At 41.9% G+C, this 19,245-nt stretch overlaps 1 protein-coding gene across 1 annotated transcript in view; it reads right to left on the reverse strand.

Moving 5' to 3' along the window:
- The window catches only part of LOC133623085 (netrin receptor UNC5D-like), a 163,440-nt gene that overhangs the window by 89,734 nt on the left and 54,461 nt on the right, over nt 1-19,245 (reverse strand). Inside the window, exon 5 of the mRNA XM_061986044.1 lies at nt 218-361. Within this exon, the coding sequence (XP_061842028.1) occupies nt 218-361 (144 nt within the window). The remainder of the gene's footprint in view (nt 1-217; nt 362-19,245) is intronic.

Raw genomic sequence — 19,245 nt, forward strand, 5'->3', positions numbered from 1 at the left:
TTTTGATAAAAGTATAAGGATCTATTCCATTGCATACTTTGATTTTCTTTGCTGTTTTTTACAGGAAGATTTAAGCCTCTTTTTTATTCAGATAGTTTGCCATCTTAGCGAACTACAGCCATCTTAGCTTGGTTGACCACCACTGGTTTTCGCGTCCGGGAAGAAGTCACGTGTCGTAATACAAGCAATACAAATGTTTAACTGTCCAACTACTTACATGCGATGCGAACAGTAGCCTTGCGACTCTTGGATGTACCCAGGTGACTCCAAGCCACACAGAGGCACCAGTAGTCCTCCGGGCCATGAAAATCCTCTACCTGCTGACGGGACACGTTGATCAGCACCTCTCGCACATTAAGCCCTGAAAACACAGAAAAATAAAAACTTTTCTGTCAAGACTCAAAACGGTTTCATACCAGTAAAGCTAAGAGTATTTCAACAGGCACTAACAACCTCCTTGTATCATGGAGCTTTAATGACTATTTTCATATTGCGGTAATTCATGTTGATAACACATTCTAGCCACAAATTTGACATTGACCAATGTAGCGTATTCACTGGCGAGGTAGCGACTAACGTCCTTTCACAGTGCGAAGCTGCTTATCACTAATCGTCGCCTTGATGCCAGTAAATGAACAGTTTCTTGCAAGTATAATTATCATCACTGGCGGTCAAGCAATACAAGCTACGTTGCACCCTTTAGGAGGATAGAATGAGCCATGCTAACCACTAAGCTAGAACTTAAACAGAGATGGGTGGATTGGTACAAATATTGAGAGGAACAATACTAAGTATAGTATCAGTATATGGTCGATACTACAAAGATTAGTACATATTTGTGATTATCACAGAATAAGGTTTCTGGATGCTTCAAGGGCAACAAACAAAGGGTTTGAAACAGAGCCAATCATAAATTTTGCTTATATTTATTTATTTTACATTTTTGACTTTCCTGAATGAAAAAAAAACTAAAATGTAATGAAGACAACGTGAACACATATTTCATAACCCACTGAGCGAGCTACAGGTGAGTTGTCAAGGTAACGGCTGGTGTTATTAGCATAGCCACCAAGAAAGAGACGTTGTGCACAGTTAATTTGTGCTAAAGCCGTTTATTTGTATTGTTCAGGTTGAGACTCAGGTGACCGGGGAGTTGTCGGCTTTACCCAGAGACAATAAGACTTTTGGCATTAAATATGCAGACCAGATGCCCGAACCACCTAATCTGGCTCCTCTCGATGTGGAGGAGCAGCGGCTTTACTTTGAGCTCCCTCCGGATGACAGAGCTTCTCACCCTATCTCTAAGGGAGAGCCCCGCCACCCGGCGGAGGAAACTCATTTCGGCCGCTTGTACCCGTGATCTTGTCCTTTCGGTCATAACCCAAAGCTCATGACCATAGGTGAGGATGGGAACGTAGATCGACCGGTAAATTGAGAGCTTTGCCTTGCGGCTCAGCTCCTTCTTCACCACAACGGATCGATACAGCGTCCGCATTACTGAAGACGCCGCACCGATCCGCCTGTCGATCTCACGATCCACTCTTCCCTCACTCGTGAACAAGACTCCGAGGTACTTGAACTCCTCCACTTGGGGCAAGATGGCACTCCACCCTTTTCCGGGCGAGAACCATGGACTCGGACTTGGAGGTGCTGATTCTCATCCCAGTCGCTTCACACTCAGCTGCGAACCGATCCAGTGAGAGCTGAAGATCCTGGCTAGATGAAGCCATCAGGACCACATCATCTGCAAAAAGCAGAGACCTAATCCTGCAGCCACCAAACCGAATCCCCTCAACGCCTTGACTGCGCCTAGAAATTCTGTCCATAAAAGTTATGAACAGAATCGGTGACAAAGGGCAGCCATGGCGGAGTCCAACCCTCACCGGAAACGTGTCCGACTTACTGCCGGCAATGCGAACCAAGCTCTGACACTGAGCGGACCGCCACAATCAGACAGTCCGAAACCCCATACTCTCTGAGCACTCCCCACAGGACCTCCCGAGGGACACGGTCGAATGCCTTCTCCAAGTCCACAAAGCACATGTAGACTGGTTGGGCAAACTCCCATGCACCCTCAAGGACCCTGCCGAGAGTATAGAGCTGGTCCACAGTTCCACGACCAGGACGAAAACCACACTGTTCCTCCTGAATCCGAGGTTCGACTATCCGGCGTAGCCTCCTCTCCAGTACACCTGAATAGACCTTACTGGGAAGGCTGAGGAGTGTGATCCCACGATAGGTAGAACACACCCTCCGGTTCCCCTTTTTAAAGAGAGGAACCACCACCCCGGTCTGCCAATCCAAAGGTACTGCCCCTGATGTCCACGCGATGCTGCAGAGTCTTGTCAACCAAGACAGCCCCACAGCATCCAGAGCCTTAAGGAACTCCGGGCGGTTCTCATCCACCCCCGGGGCCTTGCCACCGAGGAGCTTTTTAACTACCTCAGCAACCTCAGCCCCAGAAATAGGAGAGCCCACCACAGATTCCCCAGGCACTGCTTCCTCATAGGAAGACGTGTTGGTGGGATTGAGAAGGTCTTCGAAGTATTCCCTCCACCGATCCACAATTTCCGCAGTCGAGGTCAGCAGAACAACATCCGCACCATACACGGTGTTGGTAGTGCACTGCTTCCCCTTCCTGAGGCGGCGGATGGTAGTCCAGAATCGCTTCGAAGCCGTCCGGAAGTCGTTTTCCATGGCTCCCCCGAACTCCTCCCATGTCCGAGTTTTTGCCTCCGCGACCGCTGAAGCCGCACACCGCTTGGCCTGTCGGTACCTGTCCGCTGCCTCAGGAGTCCCATGAGCCAAAAGAACCCGATAAGACTCCTTCTTCAGCTTGACGGCATCCCTCACCGCCGGTGTCCACCAACGGGTTCTAGGATTACCGCCACGACAGGCACCAACTACCTTGCGGCCACAGCTCCAATCAGCCGCCTCGACAATAGAGGTGCGGAACATGGTCCACTCGGACTCAATGTCCAGCACCTCCCTTGTGACATGTTCAAAGTTCTTCCGGAGGTGGGAATTGAAACTCTCTCTGACAGGAGACTCTGCCAGACGTTCCCAGCAAACCCTCACAATGCGTTTGGGCCTGCCAGGTCTGTCCGGCATCCTCCCCCACCATCGCAGCCAACTCACCACCAAGTGGTGATCGGTAGAAAGCTCCGCCCCTCTTTTCACCCGAGTGTCCAAAACATGAGGCCGCAAATCCAATGACACAACTACAAAGTCGATCATGGAACTGCGGCCTAGGGTGTCCTGGTGCCAAGTGCACATATGGACACCCTTATGCTTGAACATGGTGTTCGTTATGGACAATCCGTGACGGGCACAAAAGTCCAATAACAAAACACCACTCGGGTTCAGATCCGGGCGGCCATTCTTCCCAATCACGCCTCTCCAGGTTTCACTGTCGCTGCCAATATGAGCGTTGAAGTCCCCCAGTAGAACAAGGGAATCACCCGGGGGAGCACGCTCAAGTACTCCCTCGAGTGAATCCAAAAAGGGTGGGTACTCTGAGCTGCTGTTTAGGGCGTAAGCGCAAACAACAGTCAGGACCCGTCCCCCCACCCGAAGGCGGAGGGAAGCTACCCTCTCGTCCACCGGGTTGAACTCCAACATGCAGGCTCTGAGCCGGGGGGGAAACAAGAATTGCCACCCCAGCCCGTCGCCTCTCACTGCTGGCAACGCCAGAGTGGAAGAGAGTCCAGCCCCTCTCGAGGGAACTGGTTCCGGAGCCCTTGCTGTGCGTCGAGGTGAGTCCGACTATATCCAACCGGAACTTTTCTACCTCGCGCACTAGCTCAGGCTCCTTCTCCCCCAGCGAGGTGACGTTCCACGTCCCAAGAGCTAGCTTCTGTAGCCAAGGATCAGACCGCCAAGTGCCCTGCCTTCGGCTGCCGCCCAGCTCACATTGCACCCGACCTCTATGGCCCCTGCTATGGGTGGTGAGCCCATTGGAGGGGGGACCCACGTTGCCTCTTCGGGCTGTGCCCGGCCGGGCCCCATGGGGACAGGCCCGGCCATCAGGCGCTCGCCATCGTGCCCCAACTCCGGGCCTGGCTCCGGAGGGGGGCCCCGGTGACCCGCGTCCGGGCGAGGGAAATCTGGGTCTCGGTTTTTGCATTTCCATAGAAGTCTTCGAGCTGCTCTTTGTCCGATCCCTCACTTAGGACCTGTTTGTCTTGGGAGACCCTACCAGGGGGCATGGAAGCCCCCGGACAACATAGCTCCTAGGATCATTGGGACACGCAAACTCCTCTACCACGGTAAGGTGGCAGCTCAGAGAGGAGAGCTGAGAGGAGTATATATATATATATATATATATATATATATATATATATATATATATATATACATCCATCCATCCATCCATCCATTTTCTACCGCTTATTCCCTTTGGGGTCGCTGGAGCCTATCTCAGCTACAATCGGGCGGAAGGCGGTGTACACCCTGGACAAGTCGCCACCTCATCGCGGGGCATATATATATACATATACACATATATATATATATATATATATATATATATACATATATATATATATATATATATATATATATATATATATATATATATATATATATACATACACATATATATATATATATATATATATATATATATATACATATATATATATATATATATATATACACATATATATTTATATGTATATATATATATATATATATATATTTTTTTTTTTATATATATATATATATATATATATATATATATATATTTTTTTTTTAATATATATATTTACAGCCTACTCCTTGGCCCTGCAGAAAACCAATACTGAGGCTAAATAAAATCATCTCTGAAACTAAGAGACGTTATTACCCCTTCATTCCCTCTCGGTAGTGGAGGTTAGGTGGGCTGTTCATGTGTGTGATGTGTATTGTCGGGTTTATTTGGCTAACAACGCCATTAACTGGCTTGCAAAGCAACACTATTGTAAAGATAACATCAATTGTGGCTGTAGAGGCCATTACTTTTCAGCGAGTGGAAAAAGTGAGTTAGAAATAGCTAAAAGAGTGGTAGGTAAAGCCACCAGTTTGTCAACTCCCATCATTTGTCCTGTCGTCAAGCATGACCATACAAATAAACATTTTACAACAAATTACACAGCTCTTTTCTCTCCGTTCTACAAGTCTCCATCATCCAGACACACACAATATTCCTGAATGTTTATTAAAGAAATACTGCATGCACAATTGATGCACTATATTTTACATGCACTCTGATATGAAGCTCCTGCAGACACACAAAAACTCATTATGTTGTATTAGGCATTGCAATGACATACTGTACAAATACATTACAACCATAGCACATAGCACTGCTGTGTGCATTGTGCTCATGAATTCCCCCATCAACATGCGTCCCACGTGACATAACTTTAAATATACGGCCCCACACCAACAGCTCCCCTCAGATATTGGATAAGCTGCAGTGTATGAAGACCAGAATCTGTTCACAAATGATTACATTCACCAGCTCCAGGTGCCAGAAAGAAAGGTCAGAGTTTTCCTTCACTCTTTCGCTTCCCTTCTGCTCGATGGGTTAGTGCTGAACGATAATATTCCATCCAGGAGAGTTGGTTGGCTCGGTACTGCTATCCACTCAATACTATAGCGTGAAGAGATTTATATTTTCCAGTTGTTCTATGTTGATATTTACAAATACACGTTTAAATATAGTGTACTAAACATATGTGTATAGTATGTAAATATATATATATATATATATATATATATATATATATATATATATATATATATATATATATATACACACATACACATAAGGATGACTTTGGGGACATTACACTTAAGGATATGAATGAAAACAAATTTGGCAATAATGGTATAAAAATAAGGCAAATATTACAGAATCATTCATTGATATTGAAACATAATCTATTGGCATTGGCGATACTTGCCCTTTATTCTACCGTACAGAATATGTTTGTGTGTTGAAGGGCGGCAATAGTCCAAGGAAAGCTTAAAGGGGAACATTATCACCAGACCTATGTAAGCGTCAATATATACCTTGATGTTGCAGAAAAAAGACCATATATTTTTTTAACCGATTTCCGAACTCTAAATGGGTGAATTTTGGCGAATCAAACGCCTTTCTATTATTCGCTCTCGGAGCGATAACATCACATTGTGACGTGGGAAGCAATCCGCCATTTTCTCACTTTCGTCGGTGTGTTGTCGGAGGGTGTAACAACACGAACAGGGACGGATTCAAGTTGCACCAGTGGCCCAAAGATGCGAAAGTGGCAAGAAATTGGACGAAATTTGTTCAAAATACGAGGCTGTGGGGAAAGCCGACGAAATGGTCAGTCGTTTGTTCCGCACACTTTACCGACGAAAGCTATGCTACGACAGAGATGGCAAGAATGTGTGGATATCCTGCGACACTCAAAGCAGATGCATTTCCAACGATAAAGTCAAAGAAATCTGCCGCCAGACCCCCATTGAATCTGCCGGAGTGTGTGAGCAATTCAGGGACAAAGGACCTCGGTAGCACGGTAAGCAATGGCGGCAGTTTGTTCCCGCAGACGAGCGAGCTAAACCCCCTGGATGTCTTGGCTCACACCGTCCCTTATGCCACCGAAGATGATCAAGAGAAGAATATCGACCCTAGCTTCCCTGGCCTGCTGACATCAACTCCAAAACTGGACAGATCAGCTTTCAGGAAAAGAGAGCGGATGAGGGTATGTCTACAGAATATATTAATTGATGAAAACTTTATTCATTACTCGCGGTTTTACGTAAATTATTATACATAAACTGTGTTTACCAATAATTTAGCTTAAAAACATTTTTTTTTTCAATCATTCGAGTACATTCGGGTAGTCTTGTGTAATGCAGTATTTTGTGTCTATTTAGGTATGGTTAACCTGAGTGCTGAAATCGTGGAAAAATATATGTTCTTAGCGCACCTGAAATGGGCTGTCTGCACTCTCAAAGTGCATGTTGTTGCCAAATGTATTTCATATGCTGTAAACCTAGTTCATAGTTGTTAGTTTCCTTTAATGCCAAACAAACACATACCAATCGTTGGTTAGAAGGCGATCGCCAAATTCGTCCTCGCTTTCTCCCGTGTCGCTGGCTGTCGTGTCGTTTTCGTCGGTTTCGCTTGCATACGGTTCAATCCGATATGGCTCAATAGCTTCAGTTTCTTCTTCAATTTCGTTTTCGCTACCCGCCTCCACACTACAACCATCCGTTTCAATACATGCCTAATCTGTTGAATCGCTTAAGCCGCTGAAATCCGAGTCTGAATCCGAGCTAATGTCGCTATAGCTTGCTGTTCTATGCGCCATGTTTGTTTGTATTGGCATCACTGTGTGACGTCACAGGAAAATGGACGGGTGTATATAACGATGGTTAAAATCAGGCACTTTGAAGCTTTTTTTAGGGATATTGCGTGATGGGTAAAATTTTGAAAAAAACTTCGAAAAATAAAATAAGGCACTGGGAACTGATTTTTAATGGTTTTAACCCTTCTGAAATTGTGATAATGTTCCCCTTTAAAGTCACATAAATAAGACTGTGCCTGTCCTAACCGCATGGCAGAAGTCTCCTCTTTTAGAACAAACAAGGACAAAGGCTTTTCCTATGAGAGAGCCTGGTTGATGCTGATATCCTCACACTTCCAAGTTGGAAATGGTCACCATAATTAGGGGAAGTGCCAAGACGGGCAATGAACGATAGCTTTCCCTGATTTATCAGACATGTGCCAGCTGTACACCCAGGAGCGTAGGGATCAGTCAGCAATGCATGTCTATAGATTTTAGAGCAAAAATCTGAACTAAAGAGACAACTGAAAACCCTATAATGCTTGTCTTGTGCAAAAAAGTTTGCTTTAATAGTCCTGTTCTTGTTCAATCAGATGGGGGACTTTGGTAAGTGAAGTACACCGTCCGACATAGGTTTTCTTAACTGCTGTAGAGCTCGGTTTCCATGGATTGTACGATTTTAGTACTGCACTTAACATACACGGTAAATTTGAGTTGAACATTTAAGGAGTATATGTCTTAAAGCAGGGGTGCTCACACTTTTTCTGCAGGCGAGCTACTTTTCAATTGATCAAGTCATGGGGATCTACCTCATTCATATATATAATTTATATTTACTTATTTATGAAATATATGTTTTTGTTAACAAGTTAAAGGTGTTTAATGATAATGCAAGCATGTTTAACACATATAGTTAATATTGTTAAAAAATTAAAGGTGTTTAATGATAATCCAAGTATGTTTAATATATATTGTTAATATTGTTAACAAGTTAAAGGTGTTTAAAGATAATGCAAGCATGTTTAACACATATAGTTAATATTGTTAACAAGTTAAAGGTGTTTAATGATAATACAAGCATGTTTAACACAGTTAATATTGTTAATAAATTAAAGGCGTTTAATGATAATACAAGAATGTTTAATACATATAGTTAATATTGTTAACAACTTAAAGGTGTTTAAAGATAATACAAGCATGTTTAACACATGTAGTTAATATTGTTAACAAGTTAAAGGTGTTTAAAGATAATACAAGAATGTTTAACACATATAGTTAATATTGTTAACAAGTTAAAGGTGTTTAAAGATAATACAAGCATGTTTAACACATATAGTTAATATTGTTAATAAGTTAAAGGTGTTTAAAGATAATACAAGCATGTTTAACACATATAGATTCCTTTCTTTCATGAAGACAAGAATATAAGTTGGTGTATTACCTGATTGTGATGACTTGCATTGATAGGAATCAGACAGTGGTGCTGATAACGTCCGCATTTTCGAATGGAGGAGAAAAAAAGTCCTCCTTTCTGTCCAATACCACATGAAAGTGGTTGGTTTTTGGCATCTTATTTGTCCAGCTTCCGTACTCCTCTGTATACACTTTACAAGAAATACATTGTCGGCAAACTCCGTAGCTTGCTAGCTTGTGCACGCCAGCTTTCTGAGACTCTTATTTTGTTAGCGCAACTGTGCAGTCGGTCTTTGGAGTTTTGACGACAGGTACGGCGCCAGAGTCTGTTGAAATAAAGTGTTTCTCGCCTTCCAGTCGGTAATTTTAATGAGCTGGCAGCAGCCAGCGTCATCTCAGAAGACCCTCGGGTGCCGTGAATGTCAATCAAGTGACGAAAGTGACGTCATAGTGAAGATTTATGATCGCTCATTTTTAGGACTATTTTTTTAATGCCTGGCTGGTGATCGACTGACACACCCTCCACGATCGACCGGTAGCTCGCGATCAACGTAATGAGCACCCCTGTCTTAAAGCATTAGTAAACGCACACTTTGCTGGAGACATGTTATCAAACTCATTATCGTGGACGGCAAAAAAAATACCTGTGTGGCACTTGCAATATGTACCAACCTTGTTATCTAAAAACATTTTTTTAGCTTTAATTCTTTAAATTGGAAAAAATATTATTTGATCATTTAATAACAATATTCTAATTGCAATGAATTGGATTTATGTAGCACTTTTTAGTACATTTTCAAAAGTCAGTCCGTCTCAAAACTACCAAAGAGACATTGTTTGTTTTACTGTTCAATCCATCACACGCAATAGAATGGCTACCCTATACCACTGTTTTTTCTCATCACCAGCTGTCTGTTGCTTCTTCAAACATGTATTGTCCAACTGCTACATAAGGACTATACCAGACTCACCTATTGCATAGTACATCTGTTCTATGCACATGCAGGCTACCCAACATTCAGTCGCCAGTACAAACAGTACAAACCCAATTCCATGAATATGGAGAAAACCTTGAGTAAACCAGGGCTTAATGGACAGTAGCCTCCAAACATTTTGTCCCAGGATCTAAAATTTTTATTGACAGAATCTTTTGAACAAGTGATAATTTGTCGGAAGGCCTCAAGGTTATATCTTTGTAGTCCTACTACCTACCCTGAACTCTGGTGTACGATCAATAAATCCCATTTAGCCCTACCAGCTGCTACATCTAAAACCATATTTCTTCTAAAGAGATTTTCAGTCAAAAATTCAACACAACCCATTTAAAAGTTCTGGTTAAACTACAAAAACTACAAAAACTAATATCTCCACTGTACAGTTATGTGATTATGCTGGTTTATTAGCTAATTAATACTTTTTTTTTTTTACCCCTAAAGCACTATAAAAGTGTGCAGGCAGTGTTTAAAAAAAAAAAAAATAATAATAATAATATATATATATATATATATATGTATATATATATATATATATGTCTTAATAAGGTTATCCAAAAAATAGTGCTCGATACCGTAGTAGAGCGCAATATATGTATGTGTGGGGAAAAAAAAAAAAAAAAAATCTGACGATTGAGGGTACCCCCCTCATGAAACAGGCCTGTAGAGATGAAATAGTCTTGTGATTTTTTTTCCCCACACATACATATATATATATATATATATATATATATATATATATATATATGTATATATATATATATATATTTAGGCTACATTGGTTGATTGATTGAAACTTGTATTACTAGATTGCACAGCACAGTACATATTCCGTACAATTGACCACTATATGGTAACACCCGAATAAGTTTAAAAACGTGTTCAAGTCGGGGTCCACATTAATCAATTCATGGTACAAATATATACTATCAACATAATACAGTCATCACACAAGTTAATCAACAGAGTATATACATTGAATTATTTACATTATTTACAATCCGGGGAGTGGGATGTGGAAGGGGTTGGGACGGGGGGATTAAGTTGGGTTGCTATCAGCATACTTCAGTCATCAACAACTATATCATCTGAGAAATGGACATTGTAACAGTGTAGGTCTCACTTGGTAGGATATGTACAGCGAGCGGTGACCATAGTGAGCTCAGAAAGCATAAGAACAAGTATATACATTTGATTATTTACATTTGATTATTTACAATCCGGGGAGGTGGGATGTGGTGGGGGGGGGGAGGGTGTTAGTCTAGGGTTGATGTGGCATAGAAGGAGAATGAAGTAAGACCTTTGTTAGATCGGAATCTCGGTTTGACGTGGTTTGAGGAGCTCCCCCTGATGTTGTGGTTATGGCGGTCATTTACGTTCTGGAAGTAGTTTGACATGTACTTCGGTATCAGGGAGTACTCTGGAATGCCCTACCAGCAACAGTTAGAGATGCTACCTCAGTGGAAGCATTGAAGTCCCACCTCAAAACTAATTTACAGACTCTATCTTCTAAATAGACCCCATTTTTGATGAGGTGATTTGATGTTATTCTTCTGTGTCCCCCCTGGAGAAGGTACCAGGTGGCCACGGATATTTTTTGTGGAGGTGCCAATGTGGATGGAGGACTGGCTGACCCGAGGTGGACCCGGTGTGTAGCTGACGAGCTGAGCCCGGAAGTTTAGTTTGTCCGTTCAATAATTCTAACCCCTAGACATCCACTGCAGCCGGTTACCCTGGATGGGTGGGGTCCCTACATCTGCGGTTCTTCTTTTTCCCCAGCTGGACTTGTTTTTAAGGTTGTCCTTGTCTCGACAATAGTTTAGATCTGGGGTTGTCATTGTGAGGTTGTGAAGCTCTTTGAGGCACTTGTGGTTATTGGCTATGTAAATTTAATTTTATTGATTGATTTAAAAACTGTTAATCCCACACATTAGTAGACATCATTAATTTTTTGTTATTACAACTACGTCACCCATTATGACATACTCAGTCCATCATTCGTGGTTATTGTGATATGTGTAACATGTTTATTATGTGTGTATAGTTATTATAGTTCCCTTTTCACTTATACATCCACCTACCAAATCACTTTCTGGCCTCATGTAGATAATTCCCAAATCAAATACTTTCTAGTTAAAGGGGAACATTATCACAATTTCAGAAGGGTTAAAACCATTAAAAATCAGTTCCCAGTGGCTTATTTTATTTTTCGAAGTTTTTTTCAAAATTTTACCCATCACGCAATATCCCTAAAAAAAGCTTCAAAGTGCCTGATTTTAACCATCGTTATATACACCCGTCCATTTTCCTGTGACGTCACATAGTGATGCCAACACAAACAAACATGGCGCATAGAACAGCAAGCTATAGCGACATTAGCTCGGATTCAGACTCGGATTTCAGCGGCTTAAGCGATTCAACAGATTACGCATGTATTGAAACGGATGGTTGTAGTGTGGAGGCAGGTAGCGAAAACGAAATTGAAGAAGAAACTGAAGCTATTGAGCCATTTCGGTTTGAATCGTATGCAAGCGAAACCGACAAAAACGACACGACAGCCAGCGACACGGGAGAAAGCGAGGATGAATTCGGCGATCGCCTTCTAACCAACGATTGGTATGTGTTTGTTTGGCATTAAAGGAAACTAACAACTATGAACTAGGTTTACAGCATATGAAATACATTTGGCAACAACATGCACTTTGAGAGTGCAGACAGCCCACTTTTCATCAATTAATATATTCTGTATACATACCCTCATCCGCTCTCTTTTCCTGAAAGCTGATCTGTCCAGTTTTGGAGTTGATGTCAGCAGGCCAGGGAAGCTAGGGTCGATATTCTTCTCTTGATCATCTTCAGTGGCATAAGGGACGGTGTGAGCCAAGACATCCAGGGGGTTTAGCTCGCTCGTCTGCGGGAACAAACTGCCGCCATTGCTTGCCGTGCTACCGAGGTCCTTTGTCCCTGAATTGCTCACACACTCCGGCAAATTCAATGGGGGTCTGGTGGCAGATTTCTTTGACTTTACCGTTGGAAATGCATCTGCTTTGAGTGTCGCAGGATATCCACACATTCTTGCCATCTCTGTCGTAGCATAGCTTTTGTCGGTAAAGTGTGCGGAACAAACGTCCAATTTCTTGCCACTTTCGCATCTTTGGGCCACTGGTGCAACTTGAATCCGTCTCTGTTCGTGTTGTTACACCCTCCGACAACACACCGACGAGGCATGATGTCTCCAAGGTACGGAAAACAGTTGAAAAAACGGAAAATAACAGAGCTGACTTGACTCGCTGTTTGTAATGGGTTTGAGAAAATGGCGGATTGCTTCCCGCTCCGAGAGCGAATAATAGAAAGGCGTTTAATTCGCCAAAATTCACCCATTTAGAGTTCGGAAATCGGTTAAAAAAATATATGGTCTTTTTTCTGCAACATCAAGGTATATATTGACGCTTACATAGGTCTGGTGATAATGTTCCCCTTTAATAATATGTTTGTCTACTGCTGGTGTACTTATCTGCCTTGTTTATTTTTTTTCTGCAAATGTCATCAAATATGTTCTCATAACCAAGCATAATGCAATAACACACAAATCAAACATTTGGTGGGTTGATGAAACAGATTTGTTGTGAATTAATACAAATATTAGCCAGCATACATTATGCATTTGTCCTTTGGCTGAACGTTTTGCAGCTTGTCTTTGATTACTGGAACTTCAGTGATGTCTGGTTTGTGGAAAAATTTCCAGCGACAACATATCCGTTGCATGCTCTGCTTCTTTGAATCCGGTGTAAGTCCCTGTTTCCGAAGGATACCTTTGACGAATGGCACTGTCAACATTTGATGGAAAAGGTTTGCAATTCCCTCTTCCCAACCATTTTTTAATTAGAGCCTACTGGAATACACAATGTTATGGACACCACTCTGTGCTGACTGAAAAACATGAACAATCACAGCTCCCCCCACAGTGTTTGTCATTGTAATTACAAGCTTGGTGAGCTGCATGTCTCAGAATTATTATTATTATATATGTATTAACACTAACCCTTCTGTTTTGTTTATGTGAAATACACGATAGACATGATTTGTGTAAAACTATCCAGTGTAATGGGGAAACAAAACACCCACCAAGAGGATGCATTGCACAGCATAGACGGGCAAACTCTTCAAGCCAAGACTCAGCTCTATCTGCACCTCAGGGTGAAACAGCACTACTTTGACAACAAAGTCTTCAGGCCAAGACTCAGATGTCTACCTGCACCTCAGGGAGAAACAACACTCCTTTAAGAACAAAAATGTACCGATCTGCACAGGGAGGACGGATGGTACCAAAGAGGAGTGAGGGAAGCCATCTATTTCAAGGTTGAAAAACCATCCTCGAATGGAGGAGGTGGTCTACGACACCACCTATCTCCCACATACAACACTGTCCTTTCAACCATTCCTAAAAGCAGTGGCGGGCTGTGCGTTTCCCACCTAGGCCTTCAGTGATGTCCGACCTCAATGATTACCTCTCAAAATATCATATTTTTTGTCACCATTGATTGATTGATTGAGACTTTTATTAGTAGGTTGCACAGTGAAGTACATATTCCGTACAATTGACCACTAAATGGTAACAAGCGAATACGTTTTTCAACTTGTTTAAGTCGGGGTCCACTTACATGATACAGATATATACTATCATATATACTATCATCATAATACAGTCATCACACAAGATAATCATCAGGGTGTATACATTGAATTATTTACATTATTTACAATTCGGGGTGTGGAGGGGGTGGGGTTAGGTTTGGTTGTTATCATCAGTCATCAACAATTGAGAACAGAGAAATGGATATTGAAACAGTGTAGGTCTGACTTGGTAGGATATGTACAGCAAGTAGTGGACATAGAGAAAGAGAGAGAGATCAGAAGGCATAAGAAAAATATCTGCATTTAATTGTTTACATTTGATTATTAACAACAATCCGGAGAGGGTGTTAGTTTAGGGTTGAAGTTGCCTGGAGGTGTACTTTTATTGCGGTTTTGAAGGAGGATAGAGATGCCCTTTCTTTTATACCTGTTGGGAGCGCATTCCACATTGATGTGGCATAGAAAGAGAATGAGTTAAGACCTTTGTTAGATCGGAATCTGGGTTTAACGTGGTTAGTGGAGCTCCCCCTGGTGTTGTGGTTATGGCGGTCATTTACGTTAAGGAAGTAGTTTGACATGTACTTCGGTATCATGGAGGTGTAGCGGATTTTATAGACTAGGCTCAGTGCAAGTTGTTTTACCACATGACCATTGCTGGAGAAATACTATACAGGAACACATTCACACCCTAATCACATCAACAGTGTACAAAACGGGTTATTTTCTGGCGCATTTAAAAATCAATTAAAACGCCTCAGCAATTAAAACATCTATTATGTGGTACTGTCAAAATTAAAATTGCAAAAAACAGCTGAGATAGGCTCCAGCACCCCCCGGGACCCCAAAAGGGACAAGCGGTAGGAAATGGATGGATGGATAGATATCAAAAGTGAAAAAATAAAATATTTGAACTCACAATTAGTAGTACGTACCTGTAAGCCAGCGATACCCCTCGTTGTCGGCTTATTCGAGTGGAAATTTCTCTTTAAAGGGGAACATTATCACAATTTCAGAATGGTTAAAACCATTAAAAATCAGTTCCCAGTGGCTTATTATATATTTTGAAGTTTTTTTCAAAATTTTACCCATCACGCAATATCCCTAAAAAAAGCTTCAAAGTGCCTGATTTTAACCATCGTTATAAACACCCGTCCATTTTCCTGTGACGTCACATAGTGAAGCCAACACAAACAAACATGGCGGAAAGAACAGCAAGCTATAGCGACATTAGCTCGGATTCCAACTCGGATTTCAGCGGCTTAAGCGATTCAACAGATTACGCATGTATTGAAACGGATGGTTGTAGTGTGGAGGCAGGTAGCGAAAACGAAATTGAAGAAGAAACTATTGAGCCATATCGGTTTGAACCGTATGCAAGCGAAACCGAAAAAAGCGACACGACAGCCAGCGACACGGGAGAAAGCGAGGACGAATTCGGCGATCGCCTTCTAACCAACGATTGGTATGTGTTTGTTTGGCATTAAAGGAAACTAACAACTATGAACTAGGTTTACAGCATATGAAATACATTTGGCAACAACATGCACTTTGAGAGTGCCGACAGCCCAATTTTCATCAATTAATATATTCTGTAGACATACCCTCATCCGCGCTCTTTTCCTGAAAGCTGATCTGTCCAGTTTTGGAGTTGATGTCAGCAGGCCAGGGAAGCTAGGGTCGATAGGGGGTTTAGCTCGCTCGTCTGCGGGAACAAACTGCCGCCATTGCTTGCCGTGCTACCGAGGGCCTTTGTCCCTGAATTGCTCACACACTCCGGCAGATTCAATGGGGGTCTGGCGGCAAGATTTCTTTGACTTTATCGTTGGAAATGCATCTGCTTTGAGTGTCGCAGGATATCCACACATTCTTGCCATCTCTGTCGTAGCATAGCTTTCGCATCTTTGGGCCACTGGTGCAACTTGAATCCGTCCCTGTTCGTGTTGTTACACCCTCCGACAACACACCGACGAGGCATAATGTCTCCAAGGTACGGAAAACAGTCGAAAAAACGGAAAATAACAGAGCTGATTTGACTCGGTGTTTGAGAAAATGGCGGATTGCTTCCCGTTGTGACGTCATCGCTCCGAGAGCGAATATTAGAAAGGCGTTTAATTCGCCAAAATTCACCCATTTAGAGTTCGGAAATCGGTTAAAAAATATATGGTCTTTTTTCTGCAACATCAAGGTATTTATTGACGCTTACATAGGTCTGGTTATAATGTTCCCCTTTAAATATTCTTCTTGAAAATGGCCTTGCAAATATATATCTGCCACCTAATCAACATTTTGTTCTCCTTTTCTGCTATCCCGGTAGTATGGCTACCGCGCAACACTTCCCGCTTCCTGCTAAATTGAAACTTGTGAATGGATACTCACTTTGGAATGACAAGTGAGTTTCCAATCACAGTTTCGTTAACATCAGGCTACCTAGATAGGCTCCTGTCAACAACTTGTGATCTGATTGGCTATCGCAACTGTCTATCAACTGTATGTGTTCTCAAATTCATCCGCTAACGGTCCCGGTGAGTATCCAATCACCAGACGCGTAAATGTTACGTTCAACGTGAGGTCAGCTAGAAGGCCTTACTGACAACAACTCGTGATCTGATTGGCTATCGCAATTATCTATCAACTGTATGTGTCCGTTCACTTACAGTGCACAGACATTGTTGATTCTGAAGGCCCCGGGCAGATTTGGTACAGCATGGCAACATAAGCTAGCTGAATTCTGATTGGATACAAACTAAAACTAAAAACAACAGCACTGGAAGGAGCATAATATGACGTGAAGAGAATATGAATACTTTCAGATATTTAGGGAAAGTAAATTAAAAAAAAAATTGTATCTTTAATTATGATCATGATGTCTGGTTATGTTAGGCCAGCAGAGAAGGCCTTGCTGGCCCTGACAACACACCACTGCCTATAAGACTCCGCAATTTAGCCTTCAGCAAATAACATGAGTTTGAAACATTCTGGTCCCAGAAGGTGACCAGAATGCCAATAATGCCATTTGTTTACAACTGAATAACTTACTTACTTGAGTAACTTACAAAAAAGTAGTGAATTAGATTACTCATTACTAGAAAGGCTAGTAAATCCAGTATTAAGTAACGCCATTTTTCCGAACACTGGTTATCGGTCAGTTTGTGTGTATATACTGTAACTTCTTCAGATGGTATACAGCCCACACTTTTGAATGCATTCAACTCCAATGTCAAATTAATACATACTTGCCAACCCTCCCGGATTTTCCGGGAGACTCCCGAAATTTAGTACCTCTCCCGAAAACCTCCCGGGACAAATTTTCTCCCGAAAATCTCCTAAAATTCGGGCGGACCTGAGTGACGTGTCGACAGCCTGTCCGCTTTCCCACAATATAAACAGCGTGCCTGCCCAATCACGTTATAACTGTAGAATGATCGAGGGCGAGTTCTTGGTTTCTTATGTGGGTTTATTGTTAGGCAGTTTCATTAACGGCCTCCCAACGCGGTATCAACACTCAACAACAGCAGTCACGTTTTCGTCTACCGTAAAGCAGTTCGTCTGCCGTAAACAGCAATGTTGTGACACTCTTAAACAGGACAATACTGCCATCTACTGTACATGCATATGTGACAATAACATCTAGGGCTTTTAGAGAGTGCACAACTGCGCACACAACAAGGAGACAAAGTAGAATGCATCATCAGAGAGGGTGTTCAGCATTGTTAGAAAAATAGTGACAGAGAATAGAACAAGGATGGACAATTCAACCCTTAACTCAACAATGCGTAGATGAGTGTTATGTGTGTGTATATGCGTAAATAAATGAACACTGAAATTCAAGTATTACTCTTTTATATATATATATATATATATATATATATATATATATATATATATATATGTATACAGTATATAATAAAATAAATATATATAAATATATATATATATATATATATATATATATATATATATATATATATATATATATACACACACACACACACACACAGGTAAAAGCCAGTAAATTAGAATATTTTGAAAAACTTGATTTATTTCAGTAATTGCATTCAAAAGGTGTAACTTGTACATTATATTTATTCATTGCACACAGACTGATGCATTCAAATGTTTATTTCATTTAATTTTGATGATTTGAAGTGGCAACAAATGAAAATCCAAAATTCCATGTGTCACAAAATTAGAATATTACTTAAGGCTAATACAAAAAAGGGATTTTTAGAAATGTTGGCCAACTGAAAAGTATGAAAATGAAAAATATGAGCATGTACAATACTCAATACTTGGTTGGAGCTCCTTTTGCCTCAATTACTGCGTTAATGCGGCGTGGCATGGAGTCGATGAGTTTCTGGCACTGCTCAGGTGTTATGAGAGCCCAGGTTGCTCTGATAGTGGCCTTCAACTCTTCTGCGTTTTTGGGTCTGGCATTCTGCATCTTCCTTTTCACAATACCCCACAGATTTTCTATGGGGCTAAGGTCAGGGGAGTTGGCGGGCCAATTTAGAACAGAAATACCATGGTCCGTAAACCAGGCATGGGTAGATTTTGCGCTGTGTGCAGGCGCCAAGTCCTGTTGGAACTTGAAATCTCCATCTCCATAGAGCAGGTCAGCAGCAGGAAGCATGAAGTGCTCTAAAACTTGCTGGTAGACGGCTGCGTTGACCCTGGATCTCAGGAAACAGAGTGGACCGACACCAGCAGATGACATGGCACCCGAAACCATCACCCAACCATGCAAATTTTGCATTTCCTTTGGAAATCGAGGTCCCAGAGTCCGGAGGAAGACAGGAGAGGCACAGGATCCACGTTGCCTGAAGTCTAGTGTAAAGTTTCCACCATCAGTGATGGTTTGGGGTGCCATGTCATCTGCTGGTGTCGGT

Source organism: Nerophis lumbriciformis, linkage group LG12 (assembly GCF_033978685.3).
Source record: "Nerophis lumbriciformis linkage group LG12, RoL_Nlum_v2.1, whole genome shotgun sequence".
Lineage (NCBI taxonomy): Eukaryota > Metazoa > Chordata > Actinopteri > Syngnathiformes > Syngnathidae > Nerophis > Nerophis lumbriciformis.